The sequence below is a fragment of the Theobroma cacao genome, chromosome 2, assembly GCF_000208745.1.
Source record: "Theobroma cacao cultivar B97-61/B2 chromosome 2, Criollo_cocoa_genome_V2, whole genome shotgun sequence".
Taxonomy (NCBI): domain Eukaryota; kingdom Viridiplantae; phylum Streptophyta; class Magnoliopsida; order Malvales; family Malvaceae; genus Theobroma; species Theobroma cacao.
Window position 1 is genome coordinate 982,365 of NC_030851.1, and position 26,965 is coordinate 1,009,329.

The 26,965-nt window shown below is 35.0% G+C and overlaps 4 protein-coding genes across 11 annotated transcripts; 2 read left to right on the forward strand and 2 right to left on the reverse strand.

Annotated features, from left to right (window-relative positions):
• Window positions 607-4,576, reverse strand: LOC18607141. Of its 8 annotated transcripts, none has more exons than XM_018114611.1 (3): window positions 4,381-4,576; window positions 1,434-1,862; window positions 607-1,005 (listed from the first exon to the last, which is right to left on the reverse strand). In XM_018114611.1, the coding sequence occupies exons 2-3, from the start codon at window positions 1,710-1,712 to the stop codon at window positions 862-864; spliced, it is 423 nt and encodes a 140-aa protein (XP_017970100.1). In that variant the 5' UTR covers window positions 1,713-1,862; window positions 4,381-4,576; the 3' UTR covers window positions 607-861. The 8 variants fall into 8 exon arrangements, 6 of the variants coding, with proteins under 6 accessions (XP_017970100.1, XP_017970097.1, XP_017970098.1 ...); XM_018114608.1 differs by having other exon boundaries at window positions 4,109-4,576; XM_018114609.1 differs by lacking the exon at window positions 4,381-4,576 and adding an exon at window positions 3,233-4,038.
• On the reverse strand, window positions 5,814-8,968 carry LOC18607142 (60S ribosomal protein L3-2). The gene is made up of 6 exons (XM_007041155.2): window positions 8,895-8,968; window positions 7,885-7,990; window positions 7,393-7,503; window positions 6,904-7,208; window positions 6,376-6,785; window positions 5,814-6,271 (listed from the first exon to the last, which is right to left on the reverse strand). The coding sequence occupies exons 2-6, from the start codon at window positions 7,967-7,969 to the stop codon at window positions 6,013-6,015; spliced, it is 1,170 nt and encodes a 389-aa protein (XP_007041217.1). The 5' UTR covers window positions 7,970-7,990; window positions 8,895-8,968; the 3' UTR covers window positions 5,814-6,012.
• Window positions 13,475-15,116, forward strand: LOC18607143 (alkane hydroxylase MAH1). The gene has a single exon (XM_007041157.2). The coding sequence runs from the start codon at window positions 13,511-13,513 to the stop codon at window positions 15,041-15,043; it is 1,533 nt and encodes a 510-aa protein (XP_007041219.2). The 5' UTR covers window positions 13,475-13,510; the 3' UTR covers window positions 15,044-15,116.
• LOC18607145 (leucine-rich repeat receptor-like serine/threonine-protein kinase BAM1) lies at window positions 22,126-26,919 on the forward strand. Its single transcript, XM_007041159.2, has 2 exons — window positions 22,126-25,195; window positions 26,182-26,919. The coding sequence occupies exons 1-2, from the start codon at window positions 22,630-22,632 to the stop codon at window positions 26,580-26,582; spliced, it is 2,967 nt and encodes a 988-aa protein (XP_007041221.2). The 5' UTR covers window positions 22,126-22,629; the 3' UTR covers window positions 26,583-26,919.

The following is a 26,965-nucleotide window of genomic DNA, read 5'->3' on the forward strand; positions in this document are numbered from 1 at the left end:
CTCATTAACTCATCTGTATAAAATATAACCAGGTTACATCCATACATCCCATTTTTCCAGTTGAAAATTTGTTTTTCATGTGGGGTCTTTTTTATTTTTTGTTCTTTATTCAATTTTTACAAAAAAGTGTAGAAAGCAAATAATGAAAGTATTAACCATAAGGAGTTTTAAGTTTTTCCATTTGACAATACTCTTAAAATCTATTCAATGCTCCATGGATTGGAGTGTCATGAATGGTCGTAGGTGTCGAGGGTTTATGTTTTCAGTACTTGTTGCACGGGTTCCTTTCACTCAAAGGGGAGAGAAGCCCTCTTTTGTTCAAGTCACCTCAATCTTAGTATTTTTCTACACGTGTCTAATCTAAAAAACATGTCTGTTAAACAGAGGACAACTTTTTATATTTAAGACGCATCTTATCTCTTGCTGCAGCGAGGCTGGTGACACTAGGCACTTGCTTCTTTTTCTATACAAGTTAATGCAAGAGTTTTGGTAGCCCAAATTCAGTAACTTCACAAACAGTCTTATTGCAGTTGAAGTAACTTTTATGCAAGCATAAACTTAATGGTTTACTGTTAAAGAATCAGCTTAACAAAGAACTCGAGGAAATCATAGGAATATAGGCCTTTCGAATTGGTCATTTGCCGAATCAAAAATAGATTTGTTGAGGCATTATCTGACTGTCGATTTTGGACTCACTAAGCTGCTGAAGCACTACATCCTGCACAAGAGTAGTTTTCTCGGCAGACCGGCTTCAAGATAACAATATTTCATTGGACAATGGAGTATCAGAAGGGAGGAAGGTTGATCGTTGATAAAATATACATAGGATGATGCTTTGAGTTTTTATGTATGACTACACGCTTAAGGAAATACAAAATTATGTTCATGGGAGGGCCAATAGATGCCTTCCCTTGAGCAAGGGAGGGGAGCAGGTTGAGCAATGTAGGTAGGGTATTGCTCTCCTGGCATCACTACGGAGAAATCAGATGCATATGATGTCGATACCTGCCATCAGAACATAACATCAAAGATCAGTTCCAATAATGGATGGAAATAAGCATATTTCGTAAATCGAAATGATCTTCATAAGCAGACTTATATACATAAGTGATTAGAATTAGTTAATTATTACAGACAGAACCTCAGCAGAAACAGGCTACATTTCTGTAGTGTGGTTCTCCTAATTATTCTGCTAGTAGATAACAGTGAGAGAAATTGGTAAAATCATTGCTGAATGAGAAAGGGTTTTCCATCCAAAATTCATGATTGAGAAAGGGTTTTCATCCAAAATTCATGATTTAGTATCTGTTTGAAGTTTCTTTTTCTGAAAGGTTGCTGCCAGAAGCGTATGTAGATAGTGCAAACAATAAAAAGAACACCAGAAGAAAAAATTCAGGGTTTAAGTTAACAGCCCTAATGAACTGGGAACTTACTCTCTGTGGATTCCCGAGTTTCTCTGCTTCTCCAGACTCGGTAACTTGATCAGGTGAAGAAAAGCCAGGATTCGGCCGAAAAAGGTGTTCAAAGATGGCCATGATAAGAAACATTGATATCAAGATGGCTGTAGCAACAAAGCCGAAAGAAATGGCATTCATGGACGCCCCGAAGCTTTTCCAGGGAGTTTCCCTATCGACTACTGCTTGAGATGGACTCGGATCTGAACTTGTGTATATGTTCCATGGCCTTGATCTCTCAGTACCAAACTCATTCATAGTTGTTTCAGAAAGGCTGGTAATAATCCTTCTCGTAGGAACAAATGGTCGTTGAATGATCAAAACATGCTTAAAGCCGAGTTTAAGAGGTGGCTGCAGGTTGTTGTTCTCAGAAAACGCCTTTCCTCATTCATGAGTTTGCCATAGTCCCTGGAAAAAAATTGACAAAGGTAATCATCAACACTCTAATACACAGAAGATGGGCAAATTTTCAATCAAGAAACACTAACCATACAGCATATTTCAAAGGCAAAATGGTCTCCTACGAAAAATTGCCAATACGGCGGTTAATCACATGAAAGAAGGGCATTCAGTACCAGGAACTAGTCTCATTCGAAAACTGATGAAATTGGTAATTTGAAAACTTGGCGAAATCCGAAAGTGAGCTAATAAGAGGAGAGGGTGTTGCCAATGACTGTGTCATGAATCATGATATCAGTTGTATTGAAGAACCCTATTTCCTGACAGCAGAAATGCTTAAGAAATGCACTAATTTTACACGAAAAAGTATGGATAAAACAATGGACAATAGTTCTAGGGGCCATAAAAGAAAAAAGGTCTCCTCAACTCTCAATAGCTGACCCACGTTGTTGATATTTTCACTTACAGGACACAAATTACTTTTTGTTGATGAGTGAAAACATGATAGGAATTATTTTCAAGTTTCTGAGAAGGAAAAGAAAAGAAAGGAAAGTCATTTTTCAGGATATTTCAGCCATTGTGTGTGGCAAGAGAGATGGGAACGGAACTCTCAGGCTGCCGTAGAAAAATGGCCAAAAAAGAAAAAGGGGGTGCCACAGAATCAAGTCCCAGTTAACTGTAGTGGTTTCTTCACTTAAGAGAGAGAAGAGAGATATCCACATGGCTGATTGAACACATTCAGAAGGTAGAATGTTTTCATGCAAAATTGCCAAGACAGTTTTCATGCAAGAGGATTCCTGCTCAGAAATCACAAAGCCAAACTGAATTCTTCCTAATTTGGAAGAAGTCATAATTTTGTGAATGAAAAAACTGAACAAAGGACATTGACCCAAAGTTGCAGAGCACATATCATGATCTAAGTTTATAAATTCTTCAGCAGCAGTGACTGGAATTGCAGTGGCATAGTTACAGTATGAAAACAAACTGATCAATACTTACCAAGATAGGAAAAAAACAAAAAGAAAGATATTGAGGCAGCAGATTTTCAATGTTGCAAGTGAATTCTTGGTAGCATGAAGACATGTAAACCAACCTGTTCTTAAAAGAAAGTTGTGAAGCTAGACTTGGATTATGGTCCTGGGAACTAGTAGCAAACGCTATCTTTAGTCCTCCGAATCCTATAGCTCTAACTGCCCTGGGAAAACAGGACACCCACACTTCTTAATGAATTATTTAAAAGAAAGCAGCTCAGACCAGCTAGCTTTATACCCCAATTGAAAATGTAAAGACAAAGTTATATGATAATCCCAGCAGTGCACTTTGCTTTTGATGTCTTTGATGTTACATGATCCTGATGCCTAACTTAATGAATACTATACCTTGTCTGAAGAAGCAAACCCAAAGGAAATCAAAAGCATGGGCCTTCCTGTCTGGAGAGAGCTGAAAATAAACTTAAAAAAGAAAAGAGTGGCCTGTTGGTTCTTTTTAAAGCTGGTCACTTTTTTAATTGCTGAAATTTACATATATTCAGGTGGGAATTCTGAATTCATAGCTCCAACCCCCCCACCTCCCACCCCTTAACCCAGGGAGGGTGACAAGTTAATCATTCCTCAACCAATCCAATACTTATAATTATTCACTGCATTTCAAGGTAAAAATTTTCAAAAGATATAATTATTTCCACTAACTGTTTCAGCAAATTTTTTTCACATGAAAGATGATTATAACTATCATTAAGAATCAGTACATAATATTTTGGAGGGATTACACGAGGTAGGCTGGAAAGTTAGAAGAGTTAATGAGAGTTACTTATTGCTAAAACCTATATCCATGAGCACCTGGATTAAAGGGGGTTAAAGGTCTTGTAGATATCATTAATGTCTGACCTGATTCAATTTGCCAACATTACCATTCAGATGTAATCATGGGAAAGATGGCAAAATCTCCACATAATCTCCCACTAAATCAGCGAAAGAAAGAAAGAAACAAAAGATAAAGCTGCTAGAGAGAATATTTTAAAACTGAAATAAGTAAAAAAGGCTGCTCTCCAAGGTTAAACTATATGTTATATACACAAGATTTCTGAATAATTAACTCAGGTATTGAATCAGCATGTGATCAAAGCAAACACAAAACAATAATAGGATAGAATTGAATATTTAAGAGAAAAAGAGGCGTAGGTGTGTGTGTGTGTGTGAGAGAGAGAGAGAGAGAGAGACAGAGAGAGAGCGAGAGAGAGAAGACATGTTGGATACCTTACAGCTATGCGGTACCAGAAATGTCATGATTCAAGAGAAGAAAGAAAGGGTCTGTGGGCAAAAAGGAAAGAGCTAGAAAAGGGTGTGATGTAGACCACAATTATTCCTCATATCCTCATATTTTTTGTTAAAGTAACCTGGTAAGAGGAACCCCATAACCCCATGACTTTTGTCAGAAACACTAAAGCCAATCAGCTCTATTATTTTGGCAAAGTTTTTCATTGTTTTTAAACAATAAAATTCCAAGCATCCAATCTTAAAAACTATACCAGTACTGCCATCAGTTTGCATCTTTGTTGAACAGACCAAAACATTGCTCCCTCTCTTTCCCGCTCTCACAGACAAGGATTTCCATCAAGCCAAGAATTCATATGCTATATTCTAGAAAAGAAATATGAAGCAATAATTACAGCATAAATTATGAAAAGGACCCCCCTCCTGAGAAAGAAAGAGGTTCTTCCCTTTTACCTAAGATAGCATTGAGTAAGACTCTTTGTCAAACAAGATAATCAAAATGTCTGAGAGTGATGTGAAAGCCTATCTAGACCTATCCGAAAAAATAAAAAATAAATGAATTCACAAAGTTTTGAATTTAACCCAAGTTACATTCCTGGACAATATAAGCAGAAAAACTTAACAGGAACATATTTATGTTCAACCTGCTAGTCATCCATGGAGGAGAGAGGGTAGTAGGGAACAAATATCCATTCCAAAGCAAGAATCACCATGTTTTCCTGCCTGGGTTTGTAGATAAAAATTGATTCAACTACAAGGGAATCGGAATGCATGCTTTTATTATTCAGTTTTGACTAATTAAACAAAGCCAATTCGTGCACAAAGGTCATTTCAAGGAAAAGATGATTGTTTCCCATTTCCATGTAAGACATATTTCTAAAAGAGCTAGGGTCCCATGATAAGAAAGCACAATAAAGCAGATTTTGAAAAACATAAAAACAGGTTTCAAGCATATATTTCTTCACCTTTATCTTTTTTCCCTTCTTTTTCACAACCAAGTCCCTGACTCAAGCAACCTTTTCCTTTCCCAACAATTTACCAAGAGATTTTGCCTTCGGAGTCTTGTAAGCAAAAACAAACTTAAAGCAAAGATTGATATTCCATGTGTTAATTCCCATAGGTAGCGGAGGCTTTGTTTTATATTAGCCTATGATTCACTTCTTTGATCTTTGTCAGACTCGTAGCTTTTTGCTTTTTATTTTTTCTTTCTTTTGGCTCATTCACCACTGAACTCCCACTTGTTTCCATGTGCGACCCTTCTCTCTCTCTCTCTCTCTCTTACTGTGCGTGTAGGAATGATACCATTGCTGAACCCGATACAGATTCAAAAGGATAATGGATGATTATTGTTTGTATCTTCATGTGCAAATGAAGAGAGAATTGAGACCCAGTTACGAAGTTAACATAATAGGAATTTGGGCGCAGCTCCTTTTGGCAAACATGTCCCGGGTCCCCATCATTTGCTGCAATGCAGCGACATGGGCCCTAAGGCTTATCAAGGCATGAGAAATAGTACTGGTTCAACGGAATTTACTAGCAAAGTCTACCAACTTTAGCTATTTGATTTGTCACTAGACAGACTTAAGATGACTAGGCTCAAAGTGAAAATTTTGCTGCATGTAAACCCCAAAGTACATTATAGCATCCAAGTTGGCTTAAAAAAAAAAAAACAGTACCATATACAATGAGGGCATGTAAATTGGGAACCAAATCCTGCAACTCATGATAAATAAAGAAAAATATTGTCAAAATCATGGTCCGAATCTACAACATTAAATTGGTACCAAGTCAAACAAAATTGAAATTTGCTGGAAATTAAGTAAAAGATTGTACCAAAAGAAAAAATAAAACAGATATAAAAGATAATTCCTCCTTCAATAAGCCTGTCAAGCCTTGAGCTTCCCATAGAACTTGGCCTTTTCCTGTGTTGTCTGGAAGCGACCATGTCCAAACTTGGATGATGTATCAATGAACTTGAGCTTGATCTCCTCGAGGGCAACCCTAGAAGTTTGATGCAACAGGGACTGCCTCAAAGTCACAACACGTTTCTTTGGCCCAACACAGCAGCCTTTGATCAGCACATAATCCTCTTTCACCACACCATAATGGGGGAATCCACCCATCGGGGTAATGTCTTTCTCAGTCCTGGAAAATTGGTGACAAGGCAAAGAACAATTAAACATGTCTCACTTGCAATAATTTACCGTAGACTATTATAAAGCAAGCTGTGTAGAGGACTCTTGGCTAACCTGTCATAGTCAGTCATGGCAGAATGTGACTCTTGGCCAGCCTTCCCAAGCTTGTAGACTTTCTTGTTCATCTCAGTACGGTGATGGTAGCCATTTTGCCCAGCCCTGGCAACAGTAAATGAAACCCTAGCTGGATGCCATGCACCGATACAAGCAACCTTGCGAAGCCCACGATGGGTCTTACGGGGTAGACGTGTCACACCCCATCTGGTCACAACACCTTCGTACCCTTTACCCTTGGTCACCCCAATAATATCAATCATCTCATCTTTCTGGAACACAGCATCAATTGGAATTTGTTTCTCAAAGAAACTGTATGCAAAGTCAACTTTTTGAGCAATATTCCCCCCATTGACTTGAATCTCCATTAGATGGGCCTTCTTCTGCTTCAAACCCTTCATTTTCCTTATCTACGGAAAGGAAAAATTGAAGACACCAAAGAAGTCAAGAGTAATATATTGGTTAAAGCATTCAAATATCAAGAATCGTGCCTAAAACATAGCATAGAAATATTCCAGGGGAATTTACCTGGGTGTGTGCCAAAACACGAATTACAGTACAATATTTTTTCAATTTTTCCAGCTGCAACTGAATGTCCTTTTTACCATCTTCAGTTTCAAACTTCTTTGAGTACTTGGTGAAAGCCTTCTTCTTAGACTTGCACCAGTGCTTGTAGAACCTCCGTTTCACCTCTTCATTCAGATGCTGAGCCCACACAGTGCCCAAAGTGCGAAGACCACGGGGTGTTTTGACATATCCTACAACTCCAACAACAACCATGGGTGGTGTCTCAATGATAGTAACTGCTTCACAGGTCTCCTTCTTGTGAAGCTCTGAAAGAAAATAACATAAAAATTAAAAACATTAAACTATCTACCTAAACAAGGAGGAAAATAGACCATACAATGAAGCACGTAAAGAACACATAGTGTATCATTTCTAAACCAAGTAGATCAGAAACAGACTATTTATTATTTCACAATTAACAAAATATGGGTCAGAGGAACAAAAGCATACTTGATCCAGGCTTTTCGACTTCCCTCACAATATGGGTCATTCCAGCTTTATATCCCAGGAATGCAGTTAATCTGCATGGCTTGGTAGGATCATCTTTTGGGAAAGCCTTCACTAAACCACCATGAAAGAAGAAACAAAAATCAGGAACACATTGGTTAAACACAACTACAGCAGGAACTTAGATGCATGCTGAACATGTTAAAACGTGACAAACTAAACATGTTAGCCTATTAAAGTGACAAACTGCACAAGTTAAGAAAAGGGACGGCATTAGCAATTACAACCTCATGGATTAGTAACAAATTATAGCAGAAACTACTAAACCAAACTGGGTTCAATTGAGCCAGCCATTCTGCATCAATATGATTACTTAAATGCAAAAAAGCATTTTGAATAACAAGGAAATCAGCAAATAATGACTAACAATATGACAAATAAACATCAACAGTTACTAACTACAAAATATTTACGGGGCGTAATTAAAAAAAAAACCTTTTCCTCTGTGGCGAGAGGCTCTTTTCCTTGGGAGAAACCCCAAAGAGCCATGCCTTGGATGCTCAAACTTGCGATGAGACATGTTTCTTCAACAATAAATACTCTGCAAAATTTCGCAACACTCAATTCCATTTTTAACTTAGGCATTAGGATAATGGATTCAAACCTCCAAAGAAAACCCTAAACTAAGGCAAATGCACGATAAAGGAAGTAGGAAATATTTGAAAAAAATATGGACAAACCAAACAATTAAAATAAGGGCAATATCATTGAATCACATCAAAAGAGAGACAACAATATAAATCCTAAATTGGGCATGTGGAGATTTCAATCAGTACAGAATTACTCAAAGCATCATAAAGATCTGGAAAAAACGACTAACAAACAATTCAAGCTAACAGCACAAGCAAAATAAGAAACAACAAAGAATCTTTAACTAGCAGACCATTTGATCAAGCGACAAAATGTTTTACTTTAGCTAAATCAGCTCATCTGAAGTTTTAAATCAGGATAGAATCGTTTCAAGCAACATAAAATACTTTTTCAAAGAAATTAAAGAACTTGAATCAGTGAGCTAATCGTAAAATTAAAACAGTTAAAAAAAGTTTAACCCTTGATGTAGAAACGTATGGTGAACAGCAGATCTAGCGAATTGAATAGAAATGGAACCCCACGACCAAAGGCCTATGGCATAAAACTAAGTACGCCAATTCTCGGGCTCCTCTGGTATTTCTTTCCAAAAACCCCTCCTTTTCTTAGGGTTTTGGCGAAGAGAGCCCTTTTCGAGACACCAGCCTTGATTTTTTCCAACCTTGTCTTTTCATGGGGAAATCCATCTCAATCATCGCCAGAAACTGAAGCTACATCAACATGTTTCCATACACCAAGAGCTATAAAAACGAAAAGAGAAAAACACCAGAAATTCGCGTAGAACTAACGAATATAATCATCAATTGGATTCAAAAACTTAAGATGGAATTTGCAATGAAAAAATTGAACGATAATACCTCGAGATCTGAAAGAGAAGACTGAAAATGAGAGAAGCACGAAAAGGACTATTGTTTTACACTTTTACTAAAAACCCTAGCTTTGTATAGCTAGGGATTTATAGAATATTAGATAAGAACTCTACGGCTACGATTAGCTTTCTTCCATTTATATCGGCCGTTGGATTACAAAACTAGGGTTTTCGAAGTATCCAAATGGAACCCTAATTTTAATTTATTTATATTCTATTTGAACCCGGAATTAAAATTAACACTTAATATTCGAATTCAATTATTAATTAACATTTATCACAAAATATCCGAAATAAAAACAAAATCAAAATCAATTTTTCTATATAATAAATTAAAATTAACTTATAAAAAATAAATTAAAATTTAATAATAAATAAATTTTAATAAATATTATATTAATTATAAATAAAAAATAACATATTAATTTATTATTTATAATCAAATTGGAATAATAATTATTTTTATAATAATTACTCGAACTCCACTTGACTCCATAAGAAATAATAATTTTATTAACCTAATTCGAAAATAAGATATTAGCGAGTTGGGTAATGCAAGATTTTTAATTACAAAATACTCATTTGGATTCCTTATTTTGAAGGCCCCGAAATATGGTAGGCTGTTCAGTAGTACAAAATGGGCTGACCCGAAAACTTTCTTGGTACAGTTGGCCCAATAATTTTTCATTTCTGCCTCTTTTTTCAAGTTTTTAGAATGGGTTGGATTGGCCCAATAAATCTTTGGCTTTACGGGCCTTCATTACAGAATTACGGTAGTACATATAAACACATATTAAATTAAATTATATTTCTTCTATTTCAAAATATTTGTTTTTTTTAATTTTTAAGAAATTAAAAAAAATTAATTTTAATATATTTAATATTAAAATAAAACTTTATTTGTATAATTTGAAACTTTTGAAGAAAGACAATACCACATATGGAGTACAATAAAGAAAAATTTTCTTATATTTCATAATTCTCATCTCTCTTCGTAATATTTGAATTTAAGATCGCTAAATCGGAAAGATCAATAGCTACCCTATATTTTTAATTTCAATTTGTTTATGATTAAGGTCACCCTTTGTTGTAAGGGTGAGTAAAACCAATCCAGATCAATTACCCACTTAAACTAAATGCGATTTGAGTAAAATAGTTCTATCTAATTGGTCTATTTGATCAATTGGTCCAAAATATTTAGTCTAATTGGTTTTTTGATCAATTCTCGATTTTAAAATTTTTGGACCAATTCACCCAAAAAACCAAATTAGTTTTTTATATATATTTTTATATATATTAAGAAAAATTGATAGTAAACTTAATTAATAATATACTTAAAATATATTAGGGTATTATATGTACATATACAAATCATAATCATAACAATTTAATATTAGTTATATATATTTATTTATAAATATGTATTAATATGAAATTACAAGTTATATATTTTAAATGATATAACTTATTTGTTAATATTATAATATATGATAGTAAATATCTTATATATTAATATGTTATAATTATTATAGTTTAGTAATGTTTCCTAATATAAAATGTTATGTATATATATAATTGTATAAATATAATATATATACATATATTTATTTAATTTATACATAAACATTACTATAATTTATAATAAACTTCATTTATATGATTACATTTAATAACTTTATTAGTTATAACCTTAGATTTTATAACATATTATTTACAATTAGTTATTATTTATACAAACTTTGATATAAAAACATTATAACATATAAGTTATATCATTAATTTCATATATATATATATATATATATAGTATATATATATATATAATTAAATCATATATTATATATACATATATAATTTATACATAAGCATTACTATAAATTATAATAAACTTTATTTATATGATTACACTTAATAACTTTATTAGTTATCACTTTAGATTTTATAACAAATTGTTTATAATTAGTCATTATTTATACANTTTAATAAATTCATTAGCTATCACCTTAAATTTTATAGCATATTGTTTGTAATTAGTTATTATTTATGCAAACTTTAATATAAAACATTACATCATATAAGTTATATCATTAATTTGATATATATATATATATATAATTATGGATGAAGTTTATAAGTTTTAATATTATAATTTACAAAAAAATAGTGATAAAATTTTGGTTCATTGGTCCAAAACCGGACCAACCAAATCAATTTTATATTTGGTTGGTTAGGTTTTTTTTTATATTTGGTCAATTTTTTAAAAATGATTAGTCCATTTGATCCTAAAGTATGATAGACCAAACCACCCAATCCACCCATTTGCTCATCCCTATTTTGTTGCATAATTGGAGTTAAGATTTCTGTTTTTTGAGCACAAGTTGTCTATTTTTGCTTTGCATCTATAAACTAAATAGTTTAATTTTTCTACTTCCTATGTCTTTATATAATCTACAAAAAAACAAATTTAATGTGTAATTATTTGATGCCAAAAATCTCAAAAAAAAAAACTTATCAATCAATCTTAAATATGGGTATTTTCAATTTTTGCCAATTATTTAGTGGTCAAATATAAAGGAAAGAAAGAGTCTTGATTCTTGGATAAATTCAATAAGTTTACTTTGGGGTTAAAAATTTATAGAACCTGTTAAATCTTTTTGAAATTTATTATTTTAAAATTATTTTTATATATAATTTATGATTATATGTAATTAGGTTTGGTATCAATAGCATTGTCCACAATTTATGTAGATATTTTCAATGGAAAATAAATATATCTAATGACCTAGCTATTGCCTATTGGTTGTCTTTGCCCTTCTTTTAGGTAAAAAAAAATAAATTATAAACTAGGGGTGTTATGTTGTCTTTTTATTCACATTTTAAATGATATGTCATATCTTTCAAAAGCATTTTTAAAAATAACCCTTATAAATAAAATATTTTTAAAAATAATTTTTTTATAATTTTAATTATTTTTAGTCAAATTGGATAAAATTACTTTTAATGAAATTACACGCTATGTACAAAAACATGTTATACGTTATCGTTAGGTTGTTACATAACATGTACAAAAACATGTGACACGTAATAGTTCGGTTACTACACGGCATGTACAAAAACATATTACACGCCATGTACACAAACATATGACACGTTACGGTTAGGTTGTTACACGGTATGGTTAGTTTGTTATACGTCATGTACAAAAACATGTGATACGCCATTGTTAGGTTGTTACACGTCATGATTAGGTTATTACATGCCATATTGAAAAGAAAAATTATTATTGTTACACATCATATTCAAAAACGTTTTGTTACATTTTAATATATAAAATGTTGTTGTTACTTACGAACCAAAACTTCAAATCTTCTTAACTCTCTTCATTTCTTTTTGTTTTTTTAATAATTTAGCATCGATTAAAGTGTTTCTAACATGTTTTCATAAATCAAAATACAAATTTTCTTATCTAAAATACCTATTTTGACTAAAAATCGAAAAAAATTTCCTTTGAAACCCTATATTTATAAATTTTAAAATTTTGAGTTTATTAGTGTTCAGGTCCTGAATTGATTCAATTAAAAACTATTTTAAACATTTGTGATCATTTCTATCATTCTAGTTTTATCCAAAATATCTAAAAATGAAAAATTTCAAATAGCTATCTAGCTGAGCATATTAAAACCATCGCTTCGTGTCTTGAAAACGCATAAAAGAGAAATGTAAAAACGCAGGGGAGAGAAATCGGGAGCATAACAAATGAATATCGAAGAGAGAAATCGATAAAATTAGAAAGAGTGGAATGGTGAGAGAGAAATCGAAAGCACAAATGAGAAGAAATTGTGATGAATGGTTTAATTTATTTGAAATAGTTTCAAATGTAATTTTGTCAAGTCCTGACTAAATATGATTAAAAACAGTTAAATTTATTTTGATGGTTATTTTTGAAATGCCATTATCAAGAAAAGTTATTCCTCATAATTTTCTCTATCTTTTATTCACATTTTATAGCTTATTATTTAATATTCTAGTGTACAAATCTACATCTTATTGAATAGCCTATGCGTTGCTTTGATTAAAACTACAAAAAGTTTTACACCTTATTAATAGCCCATAGCCTTATTGTCGACGGGCACATTTTGTTTTTAAATGAAATAAGATAATTATTATGGAATTTTGTTGACTAAAATTGTCGCTCTGATTTTATTTTAATTTTAATTAATAAAATTAATTTTAATATAACAAAATAATAATAATAAGAAAACAACAAATACCTTTTATTATCATTTATCATCGTCAACACGTTTCGTTTTTGAAATAAAATAAAATAATTATTATATAATTTAGTTCATTAAAATTATGATTCTGACTTTCTTTCAATTTTAGTAGGTAAAAATAATTTTAAGATAACAAATACCTTTTTATTATAATATTTTTTAAACAAAATACAAAAGGGTTGAAGATTTCCATTCTGGTTCCAGCAATTGAAACTTGCATTCTAAGAGTAATTACACCATTTCGGCTATTAACATTGAACCTTCGAGTATAAATACAGCTATTGTTTGAGCTCCAAATCATGCATTATAACAGAAAAACCATTGATACAATATGGATACCTTGGCCTACATTCTTTTGTTCATCTTTGCTGTTTTTTTCTTCTTTGCTCTGAATCGTTCTAAATCCTCCAGTGGTCTCCCAGGGAACAACAGGCTCTTCCTTGTAATTTTATCGTTGCTGTTCCCCAGCTTAGACCTGCAGCTTCACGATAAGATTGCAGAAGTTCTTGAAAGAAGCAAGCGTACGGTTCATATCGACCAGTACTCATGGATCACCGGTGGTACCAAAATCTTGGTCACGAGCGACCCTGCGAACGTGCGCCACATACTGAGCACGAACTTTTCCAGGTACCCCAAAGGGTTGAAATGGAGGGAGAAGATTGATATTCTGGGAGACACTCTTTTCAGTGTTGATTTGGAGGAGTGGGAGCAGGAAAGGAAACTGGTTCGTGGTTTCACCGGTCACCAGAAATTCCACCAGGTCATGACGAATATCATCTGGGAGAGAGCAGAGAAGGGGCTCATCCCTGTGCTTGAACACGTCTCTGAACGAGGTTTAGCGGTTGACCTCCAGGATTTGTTCCGAAAACACATCCTTGATATTGCTTGGATGATGGTAATCGGCTATAACCCCAACTCTCTCAGCATCGAATTCCGAGAAGATCAGTTCTCAAAAGCCTTGGAAGATGCCTGTGAGGCATCTTTTTCCCGTTATTTAATGCCAGAAAGTTTGTGGAAGTTGCAAAGGTGGCTAGGAATTGGCAAGGAAAAGAAACTAAAGGATGCTTGGAAAACCATTGATCGTGTGTTTGCGGAATGTATATCTAAGAAGCAAGAAGAATCAACCAAAGGAAGCTTTAATTTCGAAGGTTTTTATTACTCGACTGGACATGATGATCAGGCCTTCGGATCCGCACCTACTCGCAAAGGCTTGAGGGACAACGTTATCAGTCTCATATTTGCCACACAAGACACAACTAGTTCAGTTCTGACATGGTTCTTCTGGATGGTTTCCAAGCATCCATCTGTGGAAGCCAAAATCAGAGACGAAATAGCAAAAGTTTCACAGGAAAACCAGGATGCCAGGAGCAGCAAGAGCGAAATACCATTTCAGCCACAAGAATTGAACCAACTTGTTTATCTGCATGCAGCATTGTGCGAAACACTAAGACTATTCCCACCAGGACCCGTCCTGTCAAGAACAGCTCTTCAACCAGACACCCTTCCGAGTGGCCACGGAGTTGATCAAAATACAATCATTCTGATTGCTGTACACGCAATGGGAAGGATGACATCGGTTTGGGGAGAGGATTGCCATGAATTCAAGCCAGAGAGATGGCTCACCGAAGGAGGAGATCGTCAGATCAAACATGTGCCACATTACCAGTTTGTAGCATTCAGTGCAGGTCCCAGGATTTGCCTAGGGAAAGAGTTGGCTTTTACCATGATGAAAGCCACAGCAGCAACCATCATTCATAACTACAAAATTCAGATACCGAGGGACTACCCGGTCAAGCCCGTGAATAGTGTCATCTTTCACATGAAGCATGGCTTGAAGGCTAGGATCAAAAATAGATGGACTTGATCGTATTTGTTTTAATTATGATCAAAGCCTTTATTAGATATTTTCTTACTTGAAAAGTAAGTCCCTTTTATCATATTATATGTCACAGTTAAATAATGATGAAAAAATAATAATTAAAAAAGAGAAATAATCACTTAATTAATTTAAATATCTCTGTTTTGTTCACAATTTATAAAAAAGAAAAAAAGAAAAAGTGTTGGCCCAAAAGCCATGACGCATGGGCCTTTCATGTGCTCATCATAGACTTTGAGGATTGAGCAAAGAAGTGATAAAAGCCCATTTATTGAAGGGCTTGGGCTGGAAATATAGGTAAGTTTAGCAATATCTTGGGTTTGTTCTAGTAATTAATTTGTTTATATTTTATTATTAATCCTCCAAAATAAAATCCCTAATTTACTATTTGATTTTATGATTTATTTTGATTTTAAAATAATTTTTCTAATTAAATTAGTGTCACTTATTTGACCACAAGAGTACCCCAAAGTGATTCGAGCTTCTAGAATTAGTTCTGGTTATTGATTTTGGTAAGAACGTGTACTATTTTTGAAGCTAATTGGCTTTGACTAGAGTAGGATTTCCACTCTCCACAAGCAAAATACAAAGCAGTACTTTATTAGGGAAGATGTCCCCACTTTGCAATATTTTCAAAGATATCACTTAAAACTTAACTTTTCGATATCTCTTAAGATTTTATTGTATTGAATATATGAGAATTGGGAGAGTCCTTCAATTCCTTCGGTCTCTTTTTTTTTAATCACTTTTTTATTTTATTCTATGATATTTAAAAAAAAAAAGAGAGATGGATCAAGTAATAATTAGGTCAGAATGGTGAATATATGCATGCTTTGAGCATCTGAAGTAGTACTGATGGTGTCAAAAGGATATTGAGTCACAATGATATTCAATCAAAAAGACAAGGAGTGGACAATCCCACTTGAATATGACTTGGATTTCCACCATATTTCCAGGATGACATAATCCCACAATGTCAAGGTCAATCCCATGATGTCAAATGGGGGCAAATGGGGTTTATATATTATATCTCCAGCTACTCATATTTGTAGCTTGGCCCCAGACCTTCCTTCTAGCTAGCTAGGTTTTCTTTTAGGCATGCCATATTAAAAACCCCTTGCTTCCACCTTCATTTGGGTAAAAGTTTCAATGGATTCCTTATCTAGTTATCTCACCAGAGTATACTCCTCTTGGGTACCCCCCACATGACATTTCGTGCATATAAGAAAGTAACATTTTGTAAACGTATCAATCAAACGAAACCTAAATATGATTAAAAAAATAAGATAATATAGAGGTCCGAATGCTCTAATCTCGAAAAAGAAGAAACCCTAGATGTAGGTAGAATAACATACATAAAAAAAGGCAAGTTGCTTACACATCATTGGTATAGTGGCTGTTATCACACCCACTTTTAGCTCATTGTGGCATGAAGAGTAGTCATATATCATGTTCAAAATTGGAGAATTTAAATCAATAAAAAGGTCATATTTTCAAGGAAAAAAAGAAAGAAATTAACAAAACATATAATAAAGACAAAATTTGGGTAATGTTTAATTAGGGGGTATGTCATGTGTTCCTTGCGTGGATTTTATGGTATATCTCTAACTTTTGCATGGAGCTAGCATTGGATCTTTTGCTAAGTAAAATCTCTGGACTAAAGAATATTCTCCACGATTGTTAGTGTAGATTTTGTGTAATACTAAAAGATTATGAAGTTGAAAAAGCTGTTAGATCAAACAAAAAGACAAAGAATTTACGAATTATGAGGTTTCCTTTTGTAGCTTTTGCATGTATTTTGAGATGGTTAATGACAAAAACTTGGTAAAGACTCTCTCTCTCCCACCATGGAAATTATTGTCTTGTTATATGCAACAATGGTGGTTTGTACTTTTGAGGCATATTAGATTTTGATAATCCAAAAAAAGATTAGAAAACCTCCCCAAAATCCCCATAAAAGATCTCTGCCAAATGCCAATGTCTCATGGTTTGGTGATTTATATAATGTTTGGTTTCAGTGTTGCATTATTGTACATAGTATACAAATATTATTCCTAAACATGAACAAAATTTTTTACATTGTATCGGGAGAAAACAAATTTATATTTGTCCACATAAACCACAAACAAGTATTTTTAGATCATATGATTATCTGTAAATCATCCGACATATAATCATAACAATGAAAAAATCCAATTATTAGAGACCCTACACTCAATATGCTTAAAAAGTTCCAAAGTTGTATTGGCTATGTCCATGGAAGTGCCATAGCAACCAATATTGACTCAGCCGAAGAAAAAGTTCTCTTCTAGATTTGAGAGAGGGAGAGAAATGTGGAGGGAGTTTACCTTTGTCCCCGCAAGCCGCAGAACAAGTGCTTTACACACTGAAAGGCGTTCCAAAGTTGTACAGGCTATGGCCAATGGCCATGGAAGTGCCATAAACATTAAAAAGGAAGAAAAAAAAAAACAATCAAAGGCCAATCAGTAGATGCTGCTGCTTTATTTTATTTAGCTATACTGATCCTTTGAGAACTACTAGTCATTTAGCTGCCTTACTAGGGAGGTGTGACTTGTGAGCAGTGTACCACTCCATCTCCAAGGTTGCTTTGCTAGTAGTTCGTGCACTGTACTTTTTCATCATATCCTTGTTGAGTTATGGAGGATGGTGCAAAACCCCTTTTTTTTTCCCAAAAAGAAAAAATACCCAACAAAAAATTCATAAGCATGAGTAGCTTTGGGATATTTATATATTATTCAAGTTTATAAAATATCAAGAGACGATAACAGTGGAGAGCTACTCCTTTGCTTTAGCTAAATTTACAAGCTTTAGAAGCATTCTTTTGCTTTTATTCTCTCCTTTTCCTCATAATTTCCACCCTTTTTTTATCTTTGCCAACGGCTCCATGGCCATCTTCCAAAGATTCTTCCTTTAGTCCTTTAAGAAAATAACCAGCCAAAGTTGTTCAAAGAGTTCAAGCGTGATAGCCCTACTCCTAAGAGCCTGGTGTCTGTCTGGCCATCCTAGTCAAAGGACAATAATGTTCTTTTGCATCCCTATCTTAAGTGACAATAATTATGTTGTCTGATATCCTTAATTACCAACCCCCAGAGTGCCACCCATGTTCAATTTGCCCTTCCTTTTCCTTCTTTTGTTTTTGGAATTGGACCTTTAGTTTCCATCTTTTGAACTTTTCCCTTTATCTTGTGCTAGCTAGTGAGAACGAGTTCATCATCATGAGAATTTTGACTCTTTATTAACTGATCTGTTATTCAATCTAATTTCTCATTCTCGTTTCGTTTCTTTTCAATGGGAAATTCATGACGTAACAGTTCTGATTACTGGTTTCTGTATTTCCTGTTCAACCGGATTAATTCAGGCTGGTACTGTGGTTGGTGGGTGATCAAATAATTGGAAGGTTGACATTTAAGGTATCATAACTGAGAGTTTTATCTTAACTTTAATCATTCACAAGCTAATGATAAAAGGAATGAACTTTGAACATCAAGATTTGTACTTGAGTGCGGTATGATTTTCCATTTCATCTTCTTTTCCTGGTCCAGATTTTGTTAATGATAAGCTCCTTGGTTATCAAGACTTTGACCAATGACAATTCCTGCTGATAAATGAGATTAAATTCCCAATAAAAAGCATATTCAAATTAAAATTATCCTTAGGAAAAGAAAGACTGTAAATTTGAGAGAATCTGCAGAGGTCTTTCCACTACCCAGCCTACTGAATCATCATAGCTTTTCAATTTCCATGACTACCAAAAACCAACAAATTCCTTGACACATTGCAATAACTCAAATGATTAGTTTATCCGAAACTCAACAGGGAAATGAATCAAAACCCAATACAAAATAAGGAAAGATGTAAAAAACTTGATGATCAGATTGTCCTGTTTTTTTTTCCCCCTCTTTCAAGGATACAGGTTTCATGCTATGCTGATGCACGGCTTGGGGGGCCAGGTGACATTGGACAAGCATTTTCCTCTGCCTTGACTGGCTCGTTTCCTCCACGCGACGCTCATTCATCATGTGGTACTTTGAACACTTTCATGACGTAGTATGATTTTGTATCAGAAAAACTTTCGGCCATGGGGAAATCTCTTGCCCCTGGAGACATTTCCTGTTTGTCTTTGAATACGACAGTCTCAACTATTCATCGGTCGTATTCTTTATCATTGCAGTATGGGAACACAAAATTATTCACTGAAGATGGGCATGGGGTACAAAAAATTATTCGCTGAAGATGGCCATGGGGTACAATTTTGTGTTATTCTATGGAATTAATAAAAGAATCAACATAATATGGAGAGCAAAAAATATCGAGGAAGACATTCATTGTGTCAATTTCGACTTCATTCACAGATAAGTAAATAGAATCATAGATTGAGTTGTTAATAAGCTAAGAAATATATGTTGTTCTTTTGATTGGTTTGTTATTAGAATCTAATAAAATATGAGAAATTGAGTTAATTTCAACTTCATTCACAGATGAACAAATAGAATCGCAAATTGAAGTGTTATGAAATTAATTAAATCTCAACAAAATATGAGAAATAAAAATTATCACAAAAAACATCCGTTGTGTCAATTTCAATTTCATTTATAAATAAATAAATAGAACCGTCAATTGAATTGTTAAGCAAACAAGACATACCCAATTTGTTAGACAATTTTAGATAACAGTAGCTATGTACTTATTCCATCTCCAACCATCAAGGAAGATTAGGCTGAATATATCAGCAAGATCAATTTTTAACCAAAAAAAAAAATACAGTGATTGATGGCATAAATTTCACATCCATTATATATTTCATAAAACTTTTTGGAATCCGTACTCTTTATACTCTTAAATGTCAATTATACTAGCGCCCAAGAATAAATGAACAAAACCTGTGCACATTTCAAAGCAGCTTTAAAAGAACTCCAAGAGAAAGAAATGGAACCTGGTTCTCTCTTTCTGGATTCTCTGCACAGTATGCAAAGTCAACTATTGTTCCTGGTTTCCTAATCTAATATTTCTTTTTCCTTTTTCCCTGTCTGCCTGATCCTTTATTTTTCCACTATGGGTTTTTTTTAAATCTGCAAACTTTCTGGCCAAGGCAAATGAATATCGGAGCAGAATCATTCATAAAGAAGGGTACAAATGCATCAGTGGCTGCAACAGGTTTGTATCAATTGCTGTACATGGCTTTCACCAGGATAGCAGCACTGTGAATTGATAATGGCCCCATGTTTTTGTTTTTTCAATTACTATGCAGGCTGGAGTTAGTGAAGAAAACAAAAAAAAAACTAACAGGATTTAGGACTAACCAAAATAATCAGCCTTCTTTCCTTTGAAGATCTTAAGGTTACCAATCACTTCTATTTCTTTTGACATTAATAATTATCCTGTCACTTGAAAAAGGAAAAGATTACACATTTCTAAAAGAATGGGGTGGTTTGATATATTTCGACATGAAAGATTTGGACAAACCCTTCAAAGGGGCCAGACCTGCCATCAATAAGACAGATAGGGACACCTCAAAAGCACTCCAACCTAGCTCAAATCGCTTGCCCCATTGACAGTAGCAGCCATCAAGCACAAAGGTGGAGCCAACCACTATTTTATGACATTGCCCACATGAGAGACAGAAGTTCATGCTGTTACAAGAGCACTCTTTCCCATGANGGGGGTTTGTGGATTTTTCTTTTGAGAAAGAGAGAGGGGTGGCTGTTGATTGAGTTCAAGTTAATACAGGAGCGCTCTTTTCCATGTGAAGAAGAGGGGTCATGGATTTTTCTTTTTCTTTTCTTCCCTTTTGAAGTGGAAGATCAAAAGCAGATCATATCCCTGCTTTTACTTTTCAGCTCTCTCTTTAAGACTATTCCATCTTCTATTAAAGCTCAAATCATGCACATTAACACAGAGAGTTGGTCCCAGCTCTGTAAGGCAAGTAAGGAGAGATGGAATAAAGTTGATCAAACCAACAAAAAATAAAGCTTCCTCTGGTTCCTTCCTTCCATGCAACCTATCCATACAACATAATTATATATTGATCATTCAACAAACATAGTAATGATATATTAATAATCATCATCTTTTTTACCTCCTTACAACTCTTCTGCTGTCTGCAGGCACATGTTCCCAACTCAAAGACTAAAAATCTTCACTCCCCTTGGCTTACAAAGAATTACCACTAGTATATATCTAAACTTTGCGTGAAAATACTCGAAACAAAAGAAACAGAAAAAAAAAACCATATGTTTGGTTGTTTTAACTTTAAATCCATTTCTGGTCCAACCTATGGTTGAGGAGATTTATGATGCTGTCAGGGTGTCAAGACAGTCGTCAGTTGACAGAATAAAACATTAGTTTTGATATTTATCATGAAATTACCTTTTCAAATGGGACCTCCATGCATGCATCACAAGTTGATCACCCTATGCTTTTCCTGCTCCCAAGTTTTCTTTATATTCTTGTTGGACATACTATTGTTAATGGAATTTCTCTGTTCAACTTGGTTTCTGATCGAGCCAAAGCCTATGATACTACCATAGTTCAGAAGAATACATGAGCAACATCTGAAATGCTGCTGCTATTTCTAGTGAAATTGATGACAGTCATAAGTCTTAATCAGGGAAGTTTCATACAGTTTCTGATCATTTACATTTGTTTAATGTGAAAACTGGGAAAGTCCCAGATTTGCAACCTATCCAAAGAATCAAAAGATAGAACAGTAAGAGACTGAATATATTTTGAATCATTCTCAAAGCTTTGAGACATAAAAAACACAATGACATGGTAATTATGGCAAAAGCATGGATGACTATCCCCACATGTTTCCATTAACAAACTGAATATAGGAAGAAAAAATCTTAAAATGGGATTGCATGGTTGTCAAATTGATCGAAAAGCAGCAGAACGATTGAACCATTTTAAAATGATCTTTTTTTTTTTTGAAAAATAAGCCATTTTAAAATGATTGAAAGTGCAATTCCATCATCTCTCTCATTCAAAGCAAAAAAGAGCATTCTTTGATTAAAGCTAAAGGGCATTTTTGTCATATGAATAAAGGAAGAGAGAGCATCACCTTTGCCTTTTTTTTTTTTCCCTTTCTTCCCCCTATAATCTCAACTTTAAATTTCTGTTATCCAACGGCACTGATAAAAATAAATAATAATTCCAACAAAATCTCTCTGCTTTTCCCTTTTCTGCTCTTAGCTTTCTTTGCATAAGGTAGAGAGAGAGAGAGAGAGAGAGATATGAATGAGCAGGCTAAAACCATGACCAGCAGAATTTCAATCTTCTCTTTCTGTTCTTCTTCTTTGAGAGAAAAGAAAGGAAAAGAAAAGAGAGGAAGGGAAAAAGGAGAGGCTTAGCTTCTTCCTTGTATCGGAAGACTCTTTCTATCAAGATGTTTGATTCCTTAAGCCTATACACACCTGAAGTTTCTCAGATTCCCTTCACTTTTCCCTCCTTTCCTGGAAAATCTTTTATTGTTGGAGCGCTTAAATCCCCTTGTCTTTGCTTCAAGTCCTTCCAAACTCAATCCTCTGAAAGAAACTAGTTTCCCAAACAAAAACATGGTCCCTCTCATTGTTTTAGCATTATTCTCTCTTCTAAGCACCTCTTGTTCTGCTTCTTTAGTTACTGATATTCATGTCTTAGTCACACTCAAAGAGGGATTTGAGTTCCCTGAACCTCTCTTAAGCTCATGGAATTCTTCGAATCCGAGTTTGGTTTGTTCTTGGGCCGGGATAGGATGCTCCAGGGGACGAGTTGTTTCATTGGACTTGACAGATATGAATATGTGCGGCTCTGTTTCACCTCAGATTTTAAGACTCGATAGGCTAGCCAACCTCTCTCTTGCTGGCAACAACTTCACTGGCAGCATTGAGATCGCGAATTTAAGCGACCTTCGATTTCTCAACATTTCAAACAACCAGTTCAACGGTCACCTGGATTGGAACTATGCAAGTATCGCCAACCTGGAAGTATTTGATGCCTATGACAACAACTTCACTGCTTTACTGCCGGTTGGGATTCTTGGCTTGAAGAAACTCAGGTACTTGGATCTCGGTGGCAATTATTTCTACGGTAAAATCCCACCAAGCTATGGCACACTAGGAGGATTGGAGTACCTTTCACTGGCGGGAAATGATCTTAATGGAAAAATCCCTGGTGAGTTAGGCAACCTCATAAACTTGAGAGAGATTTACTTAGGGTATTTTAATGTTTTCGAAGGTGGTATCCCCGTAGAGTTCGGTAATTTGGCAAATTTAGTTCACATGGATCTCTCAAGCTGTGAATTGGATGGTGCAATTCCTCAAGAGCTGGGGAACTTGAAGCTGCTTGATACTCTCTATCTGCATATCAATCTACTCTCAGGTCCCATTCCTAAGCAGTTAGGCAACTTGACAAACTTGGTATATCTTGATCTCTCCCACAATGCGCTCACAGGAGAAATCCCACCTGAGTTCGTCAATCTTAAGCAGCTTAGGCTTTTCAATCTCTTCATGAACAGGTTACACGGATCTATTCCAGACTATCTTGCCGACTTACCTAATTTGGAAATTCTGGGGCTCTGGATGAACAACTTTACTGGTGTGATACCCGAGAATCTTGGTCGAAATGGGAAGCTGCAATCGCTCGATTTGTCCTCCAACAAGCTCACCGGTACAATTCCTCGAGACTTGTGTGCTTCAAATCAGCTAAATAAACTAGTTCTGATGAAAAATTTCCTATTCGGAACCATTCCTGAAGACCTGGGGAGATGTTATAGTCTCACCAGAGTAAGGTTGGGGCAGAACTACTTGAACGGTAGCATCCCAAACGGCTTCATTTACTTGCCAGAGCTAAGCTTAGCAGAGTTGCAGAACAATTACCTGTCGGGAACATTGGCCGAAAATGGTAATAGCTCCTCGAAACCTGTTAAGTTAGGCCAACTTAATTTGTCAAACAATCTCCTTTCCGGTCCATTGCCATATTCACTCTCCAACTTCTCTTCTCTTGAAATCCTCCTGCTTAGTGGAAACCAATTCTCAGGTCCAATACCACCTTCTATAGGAGAACTCAGGCAAGTCCTGAAGCTTGATCTCAGTAGAAATTCACTCTCCGGTATTATTCCACCTGAAATTGGAAATTGTTTCCATCTCACATACATCGATATTAGCCAAAACAACCTCTCTGGCTCAATCCCACCTGAGATTTCCAATGTGCGTATCCTGAATTACTTGAATGTATCAAGGAACCATTTGAATCAAGCCATACCCAGAACCATTTGGTCAATGAAAAGCCTCACCGTTGCCGACTTCTCTTTCAACGATTTCTCCGGGAAGCTGCCAGAACCCGGCCAATTCGCCGTCTTCAATGCTTCATCTTTTGCAGGCAATCCTCAACTTTGTGGTTCTCTCCTGAATAATCCTTGCAATTTCACTGAAATTACAAGCACCCCCAGAAAGGCCCCTGGGGACTTCAAGCTAATCTTCGCGCTAGGCCTGTTAATATGCTCTCTAATATTTGCCACTGCCGCCATTATCAAGGCCAAGTCGTTCAAGAAAAATGGTTCGGATTCTTGGAAGATGACAGCATTCCAAAAGCTCGAATACACTGTTTCTGACATTCTTGAATGTGTTAAAGACGGCAATGTGATTGGAAGAGGAGGTGCAGGGATCGTGTATCATGGGAAAATGCCCAATGGCATGGAAATTGCAGTCAAAAAACTACTCGGATTGGGCACTAGCAGTCATGATCATGGTTTCCGAGCAGAAATCCAGACACTGGGAAACATCAGGCACAGAAACATTGTCAGATTACTAGCATTTTGCTCCAACAAGGAGACCAATCTCTTGGTCTATGAGTACATGAGAAACGGGAGCCTAGGAGAAGCTTTACATGGGAAAAAGGGTGCGTTCCTCGTATGGAACTTGAGGTACAAAATTGCAATTGAAGCAGCTAAAGGCCTGTGCTACCTTCACCACGATTGTTCACCTTTGATCGTTCATCGAGATGTAAAATCAAACAACATTTTGCTAAATTCAAGCTTCGAAGCACACGTTGCCGATTTCGGACTGGCCAAATTCTTGGTCGACGGCAGTGCATCAGAGTGCATGTCAGCTATTGCAGGCTCCTATGGCTACATTGCTCCTGGTATGTACACAAAATTTTCCCCGCTATTTTATTTTCTTAATTAATTAACGCTTTCTAATTATGTTAGTTAAGTTAGTTAATTTGTGGGCCATGTTAGTAGTAATCCCAGCCGTTAGATTGTCCTTGTTAGATCAATCAGGGGAAGAAGTTGCCTCACCTAGTTAGCTCTGACTTTGTACTTTCTACGATCACAATACTTCACAAGAAACAAATAGCCGTTCGTTATTAATCGGACGGTCAGAAAAAAATGTCATTCCTTACATCGGACGGTCAGGCGTTATCCGTATGCCAGCATGCAAAGGGTGATTAATACCAACTGTAAACTAGAAGCGTAGTACTTGATCTTAGCCTTCTCTGCTAAAACGACAGCGCCAAAAAAAACACAACCCGTGATTTGTGCTACTATTTTTAAGGACAAGACAAAGATACGCCCAGACAGAGTATTTTACGGGTAATATAACCACACAAAAAAATAAAAAAATCTCTGTTGGGGGGCCACGAACTCTTCCGATCTCAGACGGAGAGTGGTCAATCGGACAAGCTGAAAAAAACGTAATAGAAATTCTGACTGTGACGTCTACCGTAACAGGACGTTAGAGTGTCGTGAAAGGTAACCGACATGCACGGCTATTTACACCACACCACCACTATCTTTTTCTATTTTTATTTTTTGAAAACTCTTTTTTTTAGGTGGAAATTGGAATAATATTTTTATTTTTTAAAATTTATGTTTCTTATGTTGATTTTGGTCTTACGTGTAAAGCTTTTTTCTCTGCTGCTTCCCACCCACAAAACCCTTTTGGCTGCTTCGTGCTTTCCGTGACAACTTGACATGTCCTTTTGTCTAGACAAGGAGTGCTTTTAAAATTAAATTTTAATTTTAATATAAAATATACTAAAATTAAAATTTTTTGTGTTGATTTTCGTAAAAATTAGATTTTTTTTTCTAATATCATTCTTAAATTTTTTCTTTTTTGTTGTTGCAGAATATGCATACACGTTAAGAGTGGACGAGAAAAGCGATGTCTATAGCTTCGGAGTGGTAATTTTAGAACTTATAACCGGTCGACGACCTGTGGGCGATTTCGGAGAAGGTGTAGATATAGTTCATTGGGCAAAACGAGTGACAAATTGTCGAAGAGAAGAAGTCATGCGCATTGTCGATCCAAGGCTAACAACTGTGCCCAAAGACGAAGCAATGCACTTGTTGTTCATCGCAATGCTATGTGTACAAGAAAACAGCATCGAACGTCCCACGATGAGGGAGGTGGTTCAAATGCTATCAGAGTTCCCTCGTCACTCTCCCGAGTACCAATCTTCGTCTTCTTCACTCTTTCACTATCAACAGAAAAATCTTGCGAACGAGACAAGTTACCCTAAAAAATAAACAAAATATTTGAGTTTAAGGAAAGTGAACTCTTTTCTCTCTTTTTTTTTTCCCCTTTATTTTAGAGTTTTTATGGTGTTTAAATTTGTTGTTATAGTTTGCAATTTGCAAAGTATATATCTTTTTTTTTCCTCATAAATTTTTAATTTAGAATTTAGGAATAGGAGATTTGGTGAAGAAAAATAGAATTATAGCAATAATCAGTTCAATGCAATCCCTTTCTAAGGGGTGCCCTACAGCTAGAGAGAGCTTTGCCACCTTTAACATGGGGTCATGCTTATGCACCACCCCCTTGTACTATATTCTATATATACATGCTACATTTGATTTTGTTTTACTTTATCCATTTATTCTTACTTTTTTTTTATATTACAATATTTTTT

Coding starts and splice junctions, on each gene's coding strand:
- LOC18607141 (XM_018114611.1), bottom strand. CDS start 1,712: ATGAATGAGTTTGGTACTGAGAGATCAAGGCCATGGAACATATACACA. Junction 1,006..1,433: donor AACTCGGGAATCCACAGAGA/GTAAGTTCCCAG, acceptor TTCTGATGGCAG/GTATCGACATCATATGCATC.
- LOC18607142 (XM_007041155.2), bottom strand. CDS start 7,969: ATGTCTCATCGCAAGTTTGAGCATCCAAGGCATGGCTCTTTGGGGTTT. Junction 6,786..6,903: donor GTGTTTTGGCACACACCCAG/GTAAATTCCCCT, acceptor TCCTTTCCGTAG/ATAAGGAAAATGAAGGGTTT. Junction 6,272..6,375: donor GCCATGACTGACTATGACAG/GTTAGCCAAGAG, acceptor CCAATTTTCCAG/GACTGAGAAAGACATTACCC.
- LOC18607143 (XM_007041157.2), top strand. CDS start 13,511: ATGGATACCTTGGCCTACATTCTTTTGTTCATCTTTGCTGTTTTTTTC.
- LOC18607145 (XM_007041159.2), top strand. CDS start 22,630: ATGGTCCCTCTCATTGTTTTAGCATTATTCTCTCTTCTAAGCACCTCT. Junction 25,196..26,181: donor CTATGGCTACATTGCTCCTG/GTATGTACACAA, acceptor TTGTTGTTGCAG/AATATGCATACACGTTAAGA.